The 19,973-nt window shown below is 42.1% G+C and overlaps 1 protein-coding gene across 3 annotated transcripts in view; it reads right to left on the reverse strand.

Annotated features, from left to right (window-relative positions):
* LOC307176331 (oxygen-regulated protein 1-like) overlaps positions 1-19,973 on the reverse strand; it is a 121,174-nt gene that overhangs the window by 7,445 nt on the left and 93,756 nt on the right. The window contains exons 1-3 of one of the 3 annotated variants that reach the window (XM_079902362.1): positions 6,939-6,987; positions 2,333-3,278; positions 1,487-1,661 (exon numbers count right to left, since the gene is read on the reverse strand). In XM_079902362.1, coding sequence (XP_079758488.1) covers positions 1,487-1,661; positions 2,333-2,950 — 793 coding nt within the window. In that variant the 5' untranslated portion in view covers positions 2,951-3,278; positions 6,939-6,987. Of the gene's footprint in view, positions 1-1,486; positions 1,662-2,332; positions 3,292-6,938; positions 6,988-19,973 lie in introns of those variants that run through there. The other 2 variants (XM_079902364.1, XM_079902363.1) reach the window with 2 other exon arrangements.

Consider the following 19,973-nt stretch of genomic DNA (forward strand, 5'->3'; position numbering starts at 1 on the left):
ACAAAAGAGAACAGAGCTAGTCAAAGACCCAGATATCTAGGTATTTTTTTTAATGTGTACCTCTAGAGATACCCTTGGAACTCATGCTTTCTAAACTCAGTCAAATTAGTAGTTTGTATAGATGTGCACATGCTTACCATCAATTAAATACCTTTAGTTTCAAAGGATAAGCCTAGAGATACTTCCTCTTAACTTTTAGTACACTTTCACCAAAATTATAAATGAAACTGTCTCACTCATCATTTTTTAAAGTAAAACTTAACAAAGCCCTCAGATTCCCTGAAGCCATTAAAAATCATGCTCAGAAACCCACATCTGACAGAAGACAATAAAATCATTCTGATGAAATGACCAGGGTGAACTAACACTACCTGCACATAAGATCCTGGGCAGCTGACGCCTACGGAACAGACACATGAACGACTGGCTATTAGCATATCCATGAAATAACTAAAGAACAACAGGAAGGAATAGTTGAGTCTGCCTAGTTCAGCAATAAGTAAAGGAATTAACACCACTTAAAATGTACCATTCCATGTTTACATAAAATAAAAATTAAAAAGGAAGTGTAAATGGCAATCTACACATTCGCCTGGAGCTAAAATACTGAGCACTGTAAATAATGAGATTAGCTCTGCCTGAAAAAGGGAATTTACAGCCTATCCCACACTCTTGGATGTCAAGAGGCACTCCTCCTCCCCTATCCAAAGGATAACGTCTCATTAGACGGCATTTCCTAAGGAACTATCAACTCAAGAGTACTGTTAACCAGCATGAACTGGCTATATGAACCTTTTTTTTTAATAAATAAAAAGTGGATTTAAGGGCCTGTGACTTTTACTGGAATAACTTCAGAAAGTAGAGCATGTATGTGTAGTTAGAGGTTTCTCTTTTTTTTTTTTTTTTTTTGGTCAAGCAGTGCGGCATGCAGGATCTTAGTTCCCTGGACAGGGTTCGAACCCGTTCCCTCTTCTGCAGTGGAAGCGTGGAGTCCTAGCCACTGGACAGCCAGGGAGTTTCCAGAGATGATTTTTAAATACGTCGATCAACTAACCTGAGCTCAGCTATGATCTGCATGGTATTATTTAGAGAAAACTCTGCAACCACCAGAGTGTCACTTACACATATTCCACGGAATTTAGGATTCCTCTCTAAATCAATGGTGGTACTTCGATCTTTTATCTAGGTATTAGATGCAAAAACAAAAACAGAAAACAAACAAAAAATAAACCTCATCAATTTAAACAGATATATCATTGACTGACTGACTTCAAAAAAATCTTTTTTAAAAAATTATCAGATGATCTCTACAACTCTCTCCAGCTACAAATACAACAAATTTCAGTTTAGAAGGTTTTGATCCTCTCCTTTTCTGTGATGAAGGAAATTGGTCATTTAAGATGAATTTTTGTTGTTGTTGAGGTTAAAAAAAAAAACAAAAACAACTCAGGGCTAAAAATAAGGGCTACATATTTAAGTGACTTACTTTTTCTGCTTTCTGACCTAGCATTTCCCTTGGGGTACACACGGTGAGAGATTATCCCCGGTACTCTAGCAGGAAGCAAGTACTTTTGGATGTCATAATTTCCTGGTTTAAATGGCTCCCTTCCTGCTGCCACCACAGCTCCAGAGCTCAGGATCACAGCCTGGAGACTGGGAACCTAGGGGGGAAAAATCAAAGAGTTATGGTCCTGACATGAGCAGCATGAAGTTTTGTTCTTTCCATACGGTGAGTTTATAACTGATTAACTCAACAGCCTCCTGGGTTTGAAAGTGATAATCACCCACCACTCGCTGGGCACCAAATAACGTATACAAAATATCGAAGAACCAAGGGTATGGGGGGAAGGGTGTGTTAGACCAACACCCGTCTTCAGCCCACAGCTGGCACAGGCCGACCGGTCTTCTGCCATCATAACCAAAAAAACCTTTAAAGGGTACACAGTACTGCCCCTGTCCTCCCCACTCAAGCATCCAGCTGGGAAAGGGCCTGACGGACACACCAGGACCGGGAAAGTGACACACAGGTCACAGGAAAAGGCTTTCTGTACCCAACAGAATGTCACTCTTGGCCACACCTTTTCAAGAAATATCGTCGAGGCAGATTCCGTGCCAACACATTCTATAACGCGAGGCTCAGGGAACGGAGCATGCGAGGAAAAAACAAAGAGCCCCACAGGGCCCACGCCTCATTGCATTGACCCAGAAACGAACAGCCACCGGGGGGAGGAGAGGGGGGGAGCCAGCGCCCTCCCGTGAGCAGGGAGCACGCACAGGCGCGGGAAAAGCCTTCCTTCCCCGGGGCCGCCATCACGTCCCTCACGGTGCTCACCTTCCTTCCGTCCGTGGCGTAGAGCTTGGTCACCGGGCGCTGCATGACCTCCGTCAGGTGCTGCAGAAAGACCTCAAAGCTCTGCATGACCCTCCTGCTCAGGAGGACTGCACGTCTCGTCTTCGGGTCGCCATTCCTGAAGACCACTAGCCGCCGCGGCGCGCGCAGCATGCCGGGAGCGGCGGGAGCGGCGGCGGCGCGTGCGCGCTGTACGTGCGCGCTGAGGGCCCGGCTGCTGAGCCAGGGCCGCGGGCGCTGGCGGGCCTTTTCCAGGTCCACCGGCTGCATCTTCCTGCCATGGGAGCACAGGTACGACTGGCCGTCCTCCAGCTCCTCCAGGCGCGTGATGCTGTGCCTTCCTCGGGGGGTGCTGATGTTCCTCACCCCGAAGGGTAGGGGCACCTTCCCCGACAAGTTATCCAGCAGAGCATCCAATGTCTTGAAAGAACGAGGGTTCAGCACCACCCGGACGCCGCCAAATTGCGGGTCTCCGCTCTTGTAGAAGCTGATCCTTTTGGCCACGACAGGCTGAGTGACGCCCAACTGGCGAGAAGGAACCTGACCTTCAGAAGAAATCCGACGAATCATGGAAAAACTGGTGGAAGGAGTTTCACTCATTTTGGTTGAGACCTGGAGAAGGGAAGGAAATTATTCATCTTCCCACCATGAAGAATAGGTGCTAATGCTAAAGCCAGCTACCGATAGCTGTTCCTCGAATTTCATTCATTCATTCATTGATTCATTCATTGTCGCTACCTATTTTGAAAGATAACTTTCGGGGCTTAAAATAAGACATAAAAGCAGGGGCTTCCCTGGTGGCGCAGTGGTTGAGAGTCCGCCTGCCGGTGCAGGGAACGCGGGTTCGTGCCCCGGTCCGGGAAGATCCCACATGCCGCGGAGCGGCTGGGCCCGTGAGCCATGGCCGCTGAGCCTGCGCGTCCGGAGTCTGTGCTCCGCAACGGAGAGGCCACAACAGTGAGAGGCCCGCGTATCGCAAAAAAAAAAAAAAAAGACATAAAAGCAGCAGTTAAGTAACGGTATTTATAACTGAAACATTAAAAACAACCTAAAGACACTAATAAGGGCCTAGGTAGATAAATCATGATGTATACACCCATGGAAAACTATGAGCCGTTGAACATGGCTTTATTTATTGGCATAGAAAAATGGTCATGACCTATTTATTACTAAGTGAAAAAGCAGCTTATAGAATACACATGCTATGCCATTGCCAATGTGTACAATATTTATTATACTAGAAGGAGAAAGTGTGGAGTATACACAGCCCATTGTTGATGGTGGGTTATCTCTGATGGCAGAGCTATGGATAATGTTTTTATACATTGCCAAATTCTGTGACTCTTTAAAATTAGCAGGTATTATTGAACAGTTAAAAAAAAATCAGAACCCATCATCCAATGAGAAAAGAGAGTTTTGCAACTGATCGATTTAGTTCTGCATGTCCTGGCAGTTAAAGGGAGAAAACAGGAAAAGTTTATAAAGTTCAAATTGTCTGTTGGATGGAATCAAATGAACTCATCCAGAGGAGATTGGCTCCTGACATTAAATTCTAGAAGGAATGTATCATATATATCCTTAAATAAGGGCCACGTTAAGGTAGTGTAAGATGTTTCCATTACAGATTGTAGAACATGCAGGTAAATTATCTCACACACGACTAATCTTACTTTGGGAAACGCTGCACTAAACAAACATTTTTAGAATGAATGACATTACTATGGGCTGCTTAAAATGGTGCAATCTGGTTACTACTAAACCGGATTCTAAAGTGGTTCTAAAGTGAGCACTTCAGGAGGGAATTTAAGAGCCATTTTCACCAATCACTGAGGTTTTTCTCTTCCACTTTCCAAGTGAAGCCAGAGTCTGACTGACAGCTGAGCAGCTTGTGGGAGGGTTTATCTGATGCTGGGCTTGTTTTTCATTGGTAGCCTAGTGTGGCTATTTTCTGTGGTTTGAAATCAATGTAATTGTTGGTGTCTTTTGACAGAGTAAGAATGCCCTGCAGCCTTGAAGACAAACTGAACAAACTGAATAAATATGATCAGTATTACAGAGATGAACAAGGCATGTCTGTCATTATAAATCAGCTATAAATCTGGCCCAAATCACCTAGTTAAATGGTTGCAAGCTGTTTTCTAAGAATCTTCATTTATCTCCAATACAATTTACAAATCTCATTTATATGTAACTTAGGAAAATGCATTCAAAGATCAGCCTAGAAATTAGATGTGTCTCCCCTTCTCTCTTCCCAAGCAGTTTAAGGTAATGATAACACTAAGACACTAAAGGCAGCTGTAGCAAGCATGCGCATCAGGAGCTGGGGAATCCAGGTCTGCGGTGGAGTCAGCGAAACCTCAATCTCCCCTCATCCTCAGCTGATAAACTGCGCCATGCCCTGAATCTCCAGGCCCTCACCAGCTGTGAAAGGGATGAATTCCTTCAGTATTTAAACAAGACTTCAGAACTCTTTGCCTCTAACTACTTTTTAGGTTGGTTTACTTAGTATTTATTTGAAAATATTTTACATGAATAATGTTTGAGACACATTTTTCACCTAATTGTGGAAATTATATTTATCTACGTGGAAGTGTGTAGTGAGGCTTTTAATTGCAGTGGTTTTCTGCCTGGATCTCACTATTTGGAGAGCCGTTGACCTGGTCGCCATGTTGAGAACACAGTTATGTGAGCTGATATGCTAAGGGTTTTCTTTGGGAGGGTTTGTTGGTTTTGATTTCTTCGTTTTGGGCTAAAATAAGAGAAAGGAGATTCTGTGCTGGGACCAGAAAGGAGACCATGGAAGACAGGGTCAACTGCAGGGAAGAAATGGCCCCCATTGTCCCCATCCCACTGCTGCTCAGTCCTGATCATTGGTTTTGAACCTGATGCGTGAAGGGAAGAAGCTAAAGTTACCACATCCTGGGGAGATGCCACATGCCCAGCAGTGGAGGAGCACTTACAGAGCAAGTACTTGCAGCAGGGTAGTTGCCAGGCACCTTGACGAGGAAGCTGTAGCGAAAGCAAAGTGAAAATACAAGTTCCTCTGGTCCTAGCTGCATGTAAGAGGATCTCTGGGAACTCCTAGGAGTCACTGGGGGAAGTTTTGGAGAGTGTTGAGATTTTGCATACATGCGGGTAAGGTTTAAGAGCCTGTGGTGAGGTGGGCATTGCACAGAGCATGGTGAAGAGTCAGTATTATGGGTGAATAAAAGGATCTCTGTGCGTACAGTGCACAGTATCATCACTGGGGAACAGAGGCAAAGTTGATTCGTTCCAGAGGGAGTGTTTCAGCCTTTGCCTTGACATCATCATATGTATGTCCTACAGTGTCCATGGGAAGATCACAGAGTAATTCAGTAGCACAATTGAGGAAGAGTCACGGTACCATGAAAACATCAAGGAGAGTTGCTGAGGGTGGGAAGAGGTGGCGGTCTCCAGAGGAAGAGCTGTGTACAGCTGAGATGCCAGAGGCACAGGGTGGGGGGATGCCCTCCAGGAAGATGGCAGGGATTAGCGCAGCTTCTGCCAGTGCACGCGAGCAGAGCAGTGACGCAGTCAGTCAGCCTCAACAGAGCTACCAGCCTCCACAACTTTTAGCTACCCTGTCGTAGTTGTGCACCTTTCGTAATCAGCTTTAAAGACTAATCGGAATTATTTGGATGGAAATTTTTTTAATGTTTATTTACATACATTTTAGATAACAAGGTTTATTCTTTGCCCTCTGAAATCGGATAATGCAGTAGGATACTTAGGGGCTCTGTAGGGAACAAAAACACCGAGTACTTAAAGTGGTCTAATTCTTGTCCCAGCAGGTTATGCTGAGGGAGGAGAAGTAGAGGTGGACAGAGGGAAAAGGGGAAGCTAGGGTCTTACTTTCCTCACCACCGACTGCCCTAGAGGTAGCAAAGGACCCAGCTAACAGTCTCTTGCCTCCAGCCCAAATTATATTGAAATCTTCTTCTAATGGCCTGACGCTTGCTATCGATATCTTCCCCACTTCTCTGCAAGCTCTTCATTGCCTACAGTCAGACCAGAGACCTGTCATGGATACTTGTATTGCTTTTTAACATAAACCGGATTTTTTTTTACACTCTTTGTTTCACTAGGTCCAACCATTGTTATTGCTGATCCGCGCCTTCATTGGTCTGAATCATCTGTGCTGCTCAGAGCTAAATAGTTGCCTCTACCAAGAGGGCTGTACCTTCTCTCCACTACTCTCTTGACAAAACAGATGACCGATTCACAAGATGCAGGTGCATCGTGTCCTAATTACATTTTTAATTTACTTTTCTAGCATGTAGTAGGAATTGAAGCAATTCAGAAAGAAAAATGAAGTAGAAAACAAAACATGAGAGGCATAGTCATAATGTTCTATAGCAATTCAGAGATCTGATGCTGCAAGAAAAAGTAGTTCATCTCACAGGTCATAACGCTGTGGGGTGGCCTTGGGGGTGAGTGTTCAGAAGAGAAGCACACGGCAGCCGCAGCACTGCTGAAGCACAAGCAACTTCCTCCTTCTTAAGGTATTGCACAGATTGCTCTAAAGAGTTAGCAGAGCTTTCATAATCAGAAGAAAACAAAACTTTACCCATGTTTTAATACACTCGAATTGCTTGATTTCCTGATACTGAATTCCCTCCTACTTTAATATCAGCATATTGTGAATGTTTCTTGCATATCTGGGTAAAGATAATATGAGCAGTATTTATTGTTTTTCTAATGGTTACATACAGAACACAAATATGTAGGCTAGATATGTAAAATAAAGTACAACTGGCTAAAATAGATTATTTTCAAAATAAAGATTTTAAATAGTTTTGTACTTACCAGAACTTGAAACTTCCCTTATAAAGGAAAAGATGGGTTAAGTTGTTTGAATAATTCCCATAAATGTTACCAGATATGTACCCTGCTTGTTTCGTGCAAGGAAACTAATGTCTTTGAATTTATTCTTAGTGTATCCACTCAGGGATTGAGTACAGCCAATTAATTTAATCCGAGGTGATGCTAATCACCAGACAGAATTCACCTTAAGGGGACCATAGCCAGAAACAAGCCAGTTCCCAGCATACTCCACAGTTCTGAAATCTTCCTAATTAGTTGCCCTTGCATTGCACCTTGCTTACCTAGTATCATTCTCAGGAGAAAATACTTCGCCAATTCATAAGCACTTCCCTCCCAGACAGCCTTAAGTCCTCATTTATTTTTATTAAAGAGAAAATGTTGTTACGCTGCTAAAAATGACATTTTGTCATTCTTTGATAAGCAAGTCTGAGTCAGTATTCACTCATGGTAGTCATTAAAAAGAAAAGGACCTAAGCCTTTTGCTTTTCTTTTGTTTTGTTGCTTTACTTTTTTTTTTTTTTTTTTGCGGTACGCGGGCCTCTCACTGTTGTGGCCTCTCCCGTTGCGGAGCACCGGCTCTGGACGCGCAGGCTCAGCGGCCATGGCTCACAGGCCCAGCCACTCCACGGCATGTGGGATCTTCCCGGACCGGGGCACGAACCCGTGTCCCCTGCATCGGCAGGTGGACTCTCAACCACTGCGCCACCAGGGAAGCCCTGTTGCTTTACTTTTAAAGCTCTAGGGTTTTTTTTTTTTTAATTGGAGTATAATTGCTTTACAATGTTGTTTTAGTTTCTGCTGTACAATGAACTGAATCAGCTATATGTATACTTATATCCCCTTCCTCTTGGGCCTCCCTCCCCGTCTCAATCCCACCCATCTAGCCCATCACAGAGCACCATGCTGAGCTCCCTGTGCTATACAGCAGGTTCCCACTAGCTATCTATTTTACACATGGTAGTGTATTTATGTCAAACCTAATCTCCCAATTCATCCCACCCTCCCCTTCCCCACCACCGTGTCCACACATCCATTCTCTACATCTGCGTTTCTATTCCTGCCCTGAAAATAGGTTCATCTGTACCATTTGTTTAGATTCCACATATATGCGTTAATATATATATTTGTTTTTCTCTTTCTAATTTACTTCACTCTGTATGACAGACTCTAGATCCATCCACATCTCTACAAATGACCCAATTTTGTTCCTTTTTATTGCTGAGTAATATTCCACTGTGCGTGCGCGCACACGCGCACACACACACACACACACACACACACACACACACACACCACTTCAGACTATATTACAAAGCTACAGTTATCAAGACAGTAAGGTACTGGCACAAAAACAGAAATATAGATCAATGGTACAGTATAGAAAGCTCAGAGATAAAACCACGTACCTATGGTCACCTAATCTATGACAAAGGAGGCAAGAATATACAGTCTCTTCAATAAGAGACTGGACATCTACATGTAAAAGAATGAAATTAGAATACTACCTAACAGGACTTCCCTGGTGGTACAGTGGTTAAGAATCCGCCTGCCAATGCAGGGGACACAGGTTTGAGCCCTGGTCTGGGAAGGTCCCACATGCCACGGAGCAACTAAGCCTGTGTGCCACAACTACTGAGCCTGCTTTCTAGAGCCCATGAACCACAACTACTGAAGCCTGTGTGCCTAGAGCCCGTGCTCTGCAACAAGAGAAGCCACCGCAATGAGAAGCCCGCACACAGCAATGAAGAGTAGCCCCCACTCACCACAACTAGAGAAAGCCAGGGCATAGCAACAAAGACCCAATGCAGCCAAAAATAAATAACTTTATAAAAAAAAAAATACTACATAACAACTACACAAAAATAAGCTCAAAATGGATTAAAGACCTAAATGTAAGACCAGACACTATGAAACTCTTAGAGGAAAACATAGGAAAAACACTCTTTGACATAAATCACAGCAAGATCTTTTATGACCCACCTCCTAGAGTAATGAAAGTAAAAACAAAAATAAGCAAATGGGACCTACTTAAACTTTAAAGCCTTTGCACAGCAAAGGAAACCATAAACAAGACAAAAAGACAACCCTCAGAATGGGAGAAAATATTTGCAAATGAAGCAACGGACAAAGGATTAATCTCCAAAATATACAAACAGCCTTTGTTTTTAATGTAAGCACTCTTGCTTATTATGGTATCAATGTAGTTCTATGAAAATGGCTGTAAATGTAACAATTTGGCCACTCAGCATAACGGGACACAAGAGAGAGGCACCACCCAGGAGTGATGTGACACTTCTGCACACACAGCTCTCCCACCGCTCTGCTTAATCATCACGGGGTTTGAACGTGTTTCAGGGCTTTGTCCCACATGCAGTCCCCAGATGACACGCACTGCCTCTGATGGCTACCCGTAGCCTAATCTGATTTGAAGGTACCTCACCTAATCAGATTTACCAGGCTTCCCGCCTCAGCTCTGAACCGCAAAGACAAGGTCCTCTGGGAAAGAAGGACCAGGTTCACACTTGTGCCGCCAGACATTGCCTCCAAACAGATCGCAAAAGGAAAAAGATTATAGAGCTGCACGGTTTGCCTTGTAAATGCTGCCTTTGTAACAAGTGACCAATTAAAAAGTAAAACGGGTAAGAAAGGGAGGGAGGGAAGAAGGGAGGAAGGGCAGAGAGAGAGAGGCACTGAGTGAAGGAAGGAAAGACAGAGGGAAGGAAGGGAGGGGGTAGGTAAGAGAAACAGTAGTGTTTAACTTGATACAGACCTCCATTGATAACCATCACCATCACACAAAAACAGGGCAATTGCATCATTAAAAAAATGCATGTTTACAGGGTAGCAATAGGCATGAATGGCATTATTACCAGCTCAAAATTGAAGTGTCAATTTTAAAAGTTTGGAGTTAGATATAATCTGCTCTTCAATAGCTAAGGACTAGTGAATCGTATAATCCACGTCGGATAAACCATCCACATCCATTGGTTCTATTTCAACAACGAAGGAATTTCAACTAAAGGAATTCCTTTGGGGCACTTCTAAAAAAAGTAAAATTTCATACACATAAGTCAGCATGAAGGGGCCCTCCCTTTCCAAGCATCTCCCCTAACACACGTTCCACTCCCATGTCTCCAGTCAGGAACGGGGACCAATACACCTGTTGCCCAATCATGCCACCATGCTGTCTTCCCGGCATCCCTTGTCTCTGGCAGACGCCACTGTAGGAAGTCTAAACCACTGCTTCTCAAGCTTGATCGTGCACACAGATCACCTGGGGATCTCTGTGCCATTGTCTGGTCACCACTGACCAAGGAGCCAGACCACGGGGAGCCAGTGCACAGAGGTTAAGCATGTGTGCTCTAAAGTCAGACCTCGGTTCAAATCCTGTCTCTTCCTTCCAGGCCATGCACTTAATTTCTCTGTGACTGTTTCCCTGGCTGTGAAATAGCGGGAAACACCCACCTTCCAGGCTCATTGTGAAGACTAAAATATATCTTACACGTTAGGCAAAGCGCCTAATGTCCTAATGTGTTCAATAAATGTAAATTTTTATTTTGCCATGTCAATATTCTTTTAAAACACTTCCCACTGTTCTCACATCCTTTAGTAAATACTCTCACACCCCACTGTACCACACCGTTTGTGGTCTGACTCCAGCTTACTTTTCCAATTTCATCTCATGTGTCTTGACTCAACAGTTTGAATCACTTGACATTTCTTAAACGTGGCTCCACACTTCTGCACGCATTGTATCTTTTACTCGGTAGGCCTTCTCTAGCCCTAACCCCCGCCCTACATTACCGCCCACCTTTCCATCCCTTCCTTCAATACTCAGCTCATCTCAGGAACCTTTCCTGCACCCTTGCCTTCCCACTATGCAAGCATTCTCTGCTGAATAGATACCCTCCACTGTGCTCACTTATCTGTATAAATATATACTCTCTCACACTTGTCACCACACTGCCGTTGGTGGCTTCTTAGTCAATACGCTCATTAAGCACCAGAAGTGTAACTAATTTATTCCCTCAGAATTTCTAGAAACAGCTCAGTGCCTCGTACACACCAGACACTCAATAAGTATCTGCGAAAGGAATGATCCTCTGCTTGGGTTTAATGTAGTGTGTTATAGAGATATATATGCCTGAAGAACCCTGCCTCATTTTCACTGCTAGAATTTACCTCTCTAGGAATATCCAAGGAGCCCAGGGAAGGGCTCAGATTTCCTCAGGAAGCATAATCATTTGGAGCAGTTAGTATGAAACATGCCCTTTGTCATTCCCATCCAGCCCACATGGAACTCTGTGTAAGGTCCATTCTGATGAAGTTCAATTACTAGACGTTAAACCTGGACGGTCTCTACCTTGGAAACAATTTCCCACACTACTGATCTCCTGGACTTTGAAGCAGGCATCTGTCATAGTTCAGGCTGCTGTAACAATACCATGAAGCGGGTGGTTTAAACAACAGACATCATTTCTCACAGTTCTGGGGGCTGGGGAGTCCAAGATCAAAGCGTCAGTCAATGTGGTTCCCGGTGACCCTTCTCTTTGGCATATCTGAATTGCAGCATCACTCCTCGTGTGCTTTGGGGCCATTATTAAGTAAAATAAGGGCCAGCTGAACACAAGCACTGAGATACGATGCCAGTCGACCCGACAACCAAGCAACTGCTAAGTGACTAATGGGTGGGACACACAGGACAGAGGGATGATTCACGTCTCAGGTGGGACGGAGCTGACGGTGTGAGATTTCATCACATTACTCAGAATGGTGCACAATTCATAACTTATGGATTCTTTATCTCTGGAATCTGGACAACAGAAAAAAATAGATTTTTTTATAATTAACAGAACCTCAGGGACCTCTAGGACTATAACAGTAGAGCTAACATTTGGGTCATCAAGAGTTGCAGAAGAATAAAAACAAAACAAAAGAAAATCCCACAAGGACTCAGAGGCAAAAAATATACAAATCAATTTTTACTGCAAAGTAAAGGAGCTGTTACAGTGGAGAATTCCTGGACTGAATGTCAATATTATGACATAGGGTGAGTGTGTTTCGTGTTTGGTAATTGCAATCATTGTTGTTTCTGTTGTGGTCACCCATTTGCAATGCTTGGTGTCAGTCTATTTATCTCTTGTAAAAATAAAATACAGCGTGTGTGTGTATGAAAAAAAAAAAGAGTTGCAGAAGAAAGAGAGAAAGTAGGTGGGGCTGAAAAAAAATATTCCCAGAAATAATGGCTGAAAAGTTCCCATATCATGCAACAGAAAAACTATGATACAAGAAGCTGATTGAATCCCAAAGACAATAAACAAAGAAATTCACGCCAAGATGCATCATAATCAAACTTCAGGAAACTAAAGACACAGAAAAAATTTTGAAAGCAATCAGAGATGACATATTACGTACAAGACAAAACAATCTGAAGGACAGCCGATTTCTCATCAGAAACCACAGAGGCCAGAAGGAAGTTACAACCATTTTTCAAGTACTAAAATGAAAGCTGTGTCAACTAGAGTTCTATACCCAGTGAAAATATCCTTGAGGAACGAAGAGCAACCCAAACATGTTCAGATGAAGGAAAGCTAAGAGAATTTGTCCCCAGCAGACTTACTCTGAAAGAATTTATAAAGAAAGTTAACTAATAAAAAGGAAATTATGAAAAGAGGAATCTTGGAATGTCAGGAAGGAAGAACAACAGAAAGACCATAAATGTGAATAAATACAATAGACTTGCCTTTTCTGGAATTTTCTAAATTTTGTTTGACAGTTGAGGCAAAAAGCATAATACTGTCTTACATGGTTCTCGATGTATGTAAAGGAACTATTAAAACAAAGATAAATGGGGGAGGTTACGGGGAACTAAGTTTTCTACACTTAACCTGGTAAAATGTCTACATCAGTAAACTGATAATTATGTATGTACAGTGTAATACCTAGAGCTACCACCAACATACACAAAGAGATATGCTCAAAAACAATATAGAAAAAGCAAAATGAAACTCTAAAAACCGTTCACGTATCCCACAGGAAGGCGTGAAAGAGACAACAGGGAAATGGAGAAACAGAGAACAAAAAATAAAAAATAATATGGCAGATTTAAGCCCTAAGATATCAATAATTAGATTGAAGGTAAGTGGCCTCACATACTGTATGATTTTGTTTATATAACATTTTTTAAATGACGAAATTACAGAACAGATTGGTGGTCGTCAGGGTTAGGCATGGTGTGGGAGAATGGTGGGTGTGGTGACTGAACAGTTCTGTGTCTTGATTGTGGGGTGGTTACACATGTGATGAAATGACAGGGAACCAGACACACACATGTCCATCAACCCAAAAGGACACTTTGTCCCCATTTGCAGTCATTTCTCATTTCCACCCATACCCCAAGGCAGCCACTCATCTACTTTCTGTCTCTGCAGATCTGCCTGTTCTGGACATTTCATATAAATGGAATCATACAATATGGAGTCTCTTCTGTCTGGCTTTGTTTACTTATCAATAGCGTGATGTTTTTGGGGCTCAACTATGTTTTAGCATGGATCGGTACGTTGTTTCCCTTTATTGCCGAGTGGTGGTGTGGTGTATGAATACACCCTATTTTGTTTATCCATTCACCAACTGATGGACATTTAGGTTTTATTACTAATCCCGTAAAGCAAGCAGTCACGTCAATTTTTAATGTGCTCCATACAACACAACAGGCATAGGCCTTCGTCTGGAAATAACTGCTAAGGAGAAATACACGAGAACTAAATGACATGGGAACCGTAATTCCCAGTGCTGTAGCAGACTCACATTCCAGCTTCCAACATTTATAGAGAACTGAACTGATACCAAATTCCACGTATAAACAGCATCTACTTATCTACCCATCCAGCAGTGCTGTAGTAACAAGAACAATAATAGTAACAATAATAATAATAATAAAGTGTATTGATTACTTACTTTGTGCCAGGAACCATGCTTAATGCTTTAACTAAATTATTTCATTCAATCCTCGCAACAGCTCTATGAGGTATGTACGATTATTATCCCTGTTTCCCAGCTAGGAATACCAGGGTCAAGGACGGAATAGTATTTTACCAAAGGACACATAATTAGTAAATAGTGAAACCTCTTCACCACTTTGCAGTAATGTTCTCTATCTAATGTTAAAGTCTATACGCGTGTTGAGGGCACACCGTGGAGGGTCAAAAACACCTGGCTAAGATAAAAAAGAATGAAATAATGCCATTTGCAGCAACATGGAGGGACCTAGAGATTATCATACCAAGTGAAGTAAGTCAGAAAGAGAAAGTCAAATACCACATGATATCACTTATACATGGAATCTAAAATACGATACAAATGAACTTATCTATGAAAACAGAAACAGACTCACAGACATAGAGAACAGACTCGTGGTTGCCAAGGGGGAGGGGGGTGGGAGAGGGATGGATTGGGAGTTTAGGATTATCAGATGCAAACTATTATATATAGGATGGATAAACAACAAGGTCTTACCATATAACACAGGGAACTCTATTCAATAGCCTGTGATAAATCAAAGAATATGAAAAAGAATGTATATATATGTGCATAACTGAATCACTTTGCCGTACAGCAGAAATGAACACAACATTGTAAATCAACTATACTTGAATAAAATAAAATTTTTTGAATACCTGGCTAAGGAGTTTTGATTCTATTCTGTAGAACGTGGAACTGCACTGAAGACTTTTGAGCATGGAAATGACAACATCAGAACCCAACCTTTCACTGACATTTTTGCTAAATCAGGTGATTTGGAGGGAGGAGGCTGTGGTGACAGAAACTGGGGAGGTGGCCCTAAAAATAGTTAAATCAAGAGCTCCTGAGGGTCTGACTTAGAGTAATGAGAATAGAAATAGAAAGGAAGGAAGTTATTTCCAAAAATTTCAGAGGTAGACCCAAAATAACATAACAATAGGTCGGCTGTGGAAGGCAAGGAGATAGGTAATTTATTTAATCCTTTAAATGAATCATCTACTGTAACTAAAGAAGCCAGTACAGAGCGTAGTTCAGCAAAAGTTGTGTGAAGCAGGCAGAGCAAAGATGACAACAGGAGTTGGCTTTTTACCAAGTATTTGCTGTAACCTCGTTTAAATGGGTAACAAGTTTTTCAAGCCTGGAAAAAACTGTAGTGTCAATAACAACAATAAATCTACGCAAGAGGAGAGGCTAAGTCAGGAATTGTCTAAATCCATTCCATTTCATTTTTTTTTTAACATACTTAGTTTGAGGTCACAGAAGTGATCCAGGGAGTGATATCCAAAAAGCAGTTATTAATATGACATTCAAGATTGGGAGAGAGATCAGAAGAAGAGAGATTTTACAGGCATTCAAGTAGGGGCTGTAATTTGCGTCTTGGGATCACTGAGAGAAATAATTGTGAAAGTGGCGAATATTATTCATGTAACGAAACAAGCAAACTCTAGAAGTTATACAGTATTTACAGTTGTGATATGGACAGAGCCCATGATGGACTTGATAGTCTAAGTTATGGTGAGATAACAAAAAGACCCCAAATCCACAGTGGACTTTCACATTTCCATCATTGGCTGACCAGATGAAACTGATCTAGATGTACCATAAATTAGAATTCAAAATGATCCTAATTAAAACGTCTTCAAGCCTATTATAGTCTTATGGAGAAATAGTATTATTGAAGCAGAATTCTATATATTCCAAGAATTTCTTAAACTATACTAACTTGAAGTTTATCATTACTGTGACTAATATTTATTTTTAATTCAGGACAAATTAATGAGTTATAATCTCTTGGTCAGAATTTGATAAGTACTATTGACTAAATGAAAGACTGAAAAAAAATGGGTTGCTCTAAAAAATTTGCCTGTCAGGGATAAATCACCTTTTCCGTAAAATCTTCAAGAGTGTTCAAAGCACTGTAAAGGGGTATATTTTACTCTACCAGAAAAGGAATAACTTCACTATTCGTGACAGAAAATGCACCTATCATCAAAGTGTACATGACCAAGCTAAGGTTAGAGACAAGTCAATCCAGAAAACTTATTTCTAAATATCTTGACAGAACAAAAAGCAAAACCTCTGCTTAGAAAAATCAGGTAAGTAGATCCTCAGTTTACACGTTGCTCTCTCAGCTGATAAGCAGTTCTTGGGATTTCACATCAATGATTGGAAACAGCCAGTTTAAAAAAAGCGATTTTGGGTAAATATCCCGTGGTGTGTTCTTAGCATGCTGCCACAGGGAAGTATTCAGATGCTCGAAGATTCCAACTTGCTACAAGAGATAAAAGTGGAAAATTTCATTCTGTCCGTGTGATTAGATTAAGTTGTTATTTTAAAATAACAACTGCCTGTGGAAAGATCTTTTATTTCTTAGGGGACACAGACATTCCTGAATAAAACTGCACTATGCGAAAGGATGTACTTATTTTAAGATAGATGTTGGTTATTTTTTAAAAGTGAGAAAAACACCTTGAAATCCTTTTCGACTGACTTGACATTTTTACCTTAAAAAGGAAGTCATTTGTATAGTCTCTCCAAATAGCAGTTTCATGCTAATCCTTACCACTAATGCTCTATCATCAGGAGCTTTCCCTTCCCCTTAAAGAAAATTTTTTAAATCTCAAACACGGTCTTTTCAATTCGTTCTAAAAATGGAAATTTCTGATTTCTAGTTTAAATTCTTAGCACGTGTACTTTTTAGGGACGTGTAGTTTACTTACCATACTTACTTCAGATATACAGCATAATGGTTCAGTATTTTTAGGGATTGCACACCGTGTGAAGTTATTATAAAATACTGACAACATTTTGTTTTCTCTACATTACGTCCCTGTGACTTATCTATCTTATAACTGGTAGTTTGTACCTTCACCTACTTTGTCCCTCTCCCCACCTCTCTCTCCTCTGGCAGCTACTAGATTGTTCTCTGTATCTCTGAGTCTGTTTCTGTTTTGTTATATTTGTTCATTTGTTTGTTTTTGTTTTTTTTAGATTCCACATATAAGTAAAAACATACATCTTTAATTAACAACTTTCATAATACTTGCAGTGGCCCTCTAGTGGCCCTTTATTTGTCTTCGAATTCTGTGTTTCTCAGTTCTTTCCATCCTAGTACCTCTAAGGAAAGGGGAGGATGAATACGTAATCATAGACTGGAGTTTTATTAAAGTTTGAAACTGAAATTGTAATTTTGCCTGAAAAACAGCATGACAATTTTATATTGTCATTTTGTAATGTTTCGATATAAAAATGGTTCAAGTTTTTTTTCATCAAATAAATTGAGATGTATCAGAATTGTCCCCCATGGCTTTTCAGAATCTCCCTCTGAGCACAGCAGCAAAGAATACGTTTCTAACAAAAAGTGCACCACTTGTATAAGTACAAAGAAGGCAGGCAGGTGGGGCTACCACTCCCCGCCTGACCTGACTCGGTCTGGCTGCCCCACTGAGGCCCAGCAAAGTACAGACTCAGCCTCCCCTGGCTGACCCCCCATGGCCTCATCCTCTCTAGAGGATTAAGAATGGCTGAGTGCCTGCTCAGCCCAGGGCCCTGAACTTCAGCCTTCCCTGTGGGCCAGACTGTGTTTCAATCTGCTGTTCTTGACCTTGGGGCAAAAAGACTGCAGTGGACCCCACTGATTGGACAGAGGTGGCCCTTGCCTTGCAGCCCAATCAGATCCCCCACCTGCTATAACTTCCACTGATGAGACTGCAGACTAAACACAAGGTCAGAGTGAATGGCGACTGCCCACCCCTTCCAACAGAGCAGCACGGCAGCCCGCCCTAACGCTGAGGGTCTTCCCTAAATCAGGTCTCGCTTACTCGCTTCCCTCTACCGCCTTCTGCCTTGGCCCAGCGAGCCCGGCAGCCTGTCCTCTGCATACCCTGGTTATGGCAGCCTACACCAGATGGCCGGGAGATTAGCCGTATTTGGGAGTGATTACCAATTAAGCTGCTGATGTGGGGAGGTAACAGACAGCTAATGCAAGGAGTTGCCTCCCAGGCTGAGAGATTGCATTTCCTACCACAGAACTAATACAGATTTTTGAGAAAGAAAAGGACGAGACAAAAATGGCATTCAAGATGATCTTCTAGTGGCAGAATGTAATGTAGACAAAGGATGGAAAAGACCGGGGAGAGAAATATAGGATGGAAACAAATCTCTAATCAATAAATCTTTAATAATTGGCCTAGAATAACATAGGGGTTCTGTAATGAAAGCAAACTACAAGACAGATTTTGAAGAAAGAATCTCTGGTTGTTGGTAGCAGATTAAAAATCAGTTAGTCAACGAATTTTGAGGTCCTGTGTTTGCCAGGCCCTGTTCTTGGCGCGGGAGAGACAGCAGTGAGCGAAGTTCAACCCTACCTGCCAGGAACCGCCCTTCTAAAGGGGGAAGCTAATGACGCAGCCGCCAATGGTCACCATCGTACTCAGCACACATTCCCAAGCTCTCTCCACCCATACCTTCCTCCCAGGGGTTAAGAAGCCAGATACTCCCCAGCCTCTCGCGTCAGTCATCTAGGTGATCTTGTTTAGGCCGAAGCTGTGTAAGGGAAGATCTGAAGGAGCACTTGTTGAAACTTTCGCTTTCTCGACAAAAGAAACAGACGCAGCAGGTGCCACCCCATTTTCCCTCTTCCTGTCTGCAACGTGGAGGCAGTACAGGGAGCGAAGAGGCAACACGTATGAAGACAAAACACTAACACACAGAGGATGGCCAAGTAGAAAGAGAGGCGTGGTCCTGAGGGTTCCAGGAGCAGCTGGGCTAATCTGGTAACCTCCTGACTCTTCTCATTATGTAGGAAGAATTAACCCTATTCCTGACACCGATTTCTGGAACAGAACCCTCCCTGGCAAACAACTAACACACAAAAGGAGTCTATCGAAAGAATATTGAATGCCTCACAGAATCTCTGAGAGGTGTAAAGAAAACAGCTCAAACTTAAGGTTTCAGAAACAAACATACAAAACCTTTCATCATACCGTCCTGATGAAGAAATCACCTGGATGCCACAGACCCCAAGCTGCTCTGGCTGGTAAGCTTGCCAATTTCCCACCAGGAACACAATCGTACTGCAAATAAGACCAACCTAGGTAACTGACTGTACTGCTGAACTGAATGAATAAGCGTTTTCAGAACGCTAATGGAAAACTGATGAACTCATAAAAGTGCTAACAAAAGATCAAGATGAAAAAAATTAATCACATGGAACTGAGTGAACTGATGAGGATGATTATAATTTTTGTGACTTTCTGTTTGAATAAAAAAGAAAAAATCCCACAAGGACTCAGAGGCAAAAAATATACAAATCAATTTTCACTGCAAAGTAAAGGAGCTGTTACAGGAGGATTCCTGGACTGAATGTCACTATTATGACCTAGTGTGAGTGTGTTTCGTGTTTGGTAATTGCAGTTATTGTTGCTTTTGTTGTGGTCACCCATTTACAATGCTTGGTGTCGGTCTATTTATCTCTTGTAAAAATAAAATACAGTGTGTGTGTGTGTGTGTGTGAAAAAAAAAAAAGACCAACCTAGTACAGTCACCTTTGCTGTCACCCTAACTGGAGAATCAGGTCCCCAGGGAGCCTGCTGCCTCACCTTGCTCACTGCCAACCTGCACAAGTACCTATGCCCTTAGTGCAAAAAAATAGAAAATATGTAGCTCGTTCGGCTCCTACAGGAAGAAATACTCTTTGCCCTACAACAATTCATAAGGTGGGTAATCTCCCAAACTCAAAAGAAGGTGCAGATGCGAA

Source organism: Stenella coeruleoalba (assembly GCF_951394435.1).
Source record: "Stenella coeruleoalba genome assembly, chromosome: 17".
Lineage (NCBI taxonomy): Eukaryota > Metazoa > Chordata > Mammalia > Artiodactyla > Delphinidae > Stenella > Stenella coeruleoalba.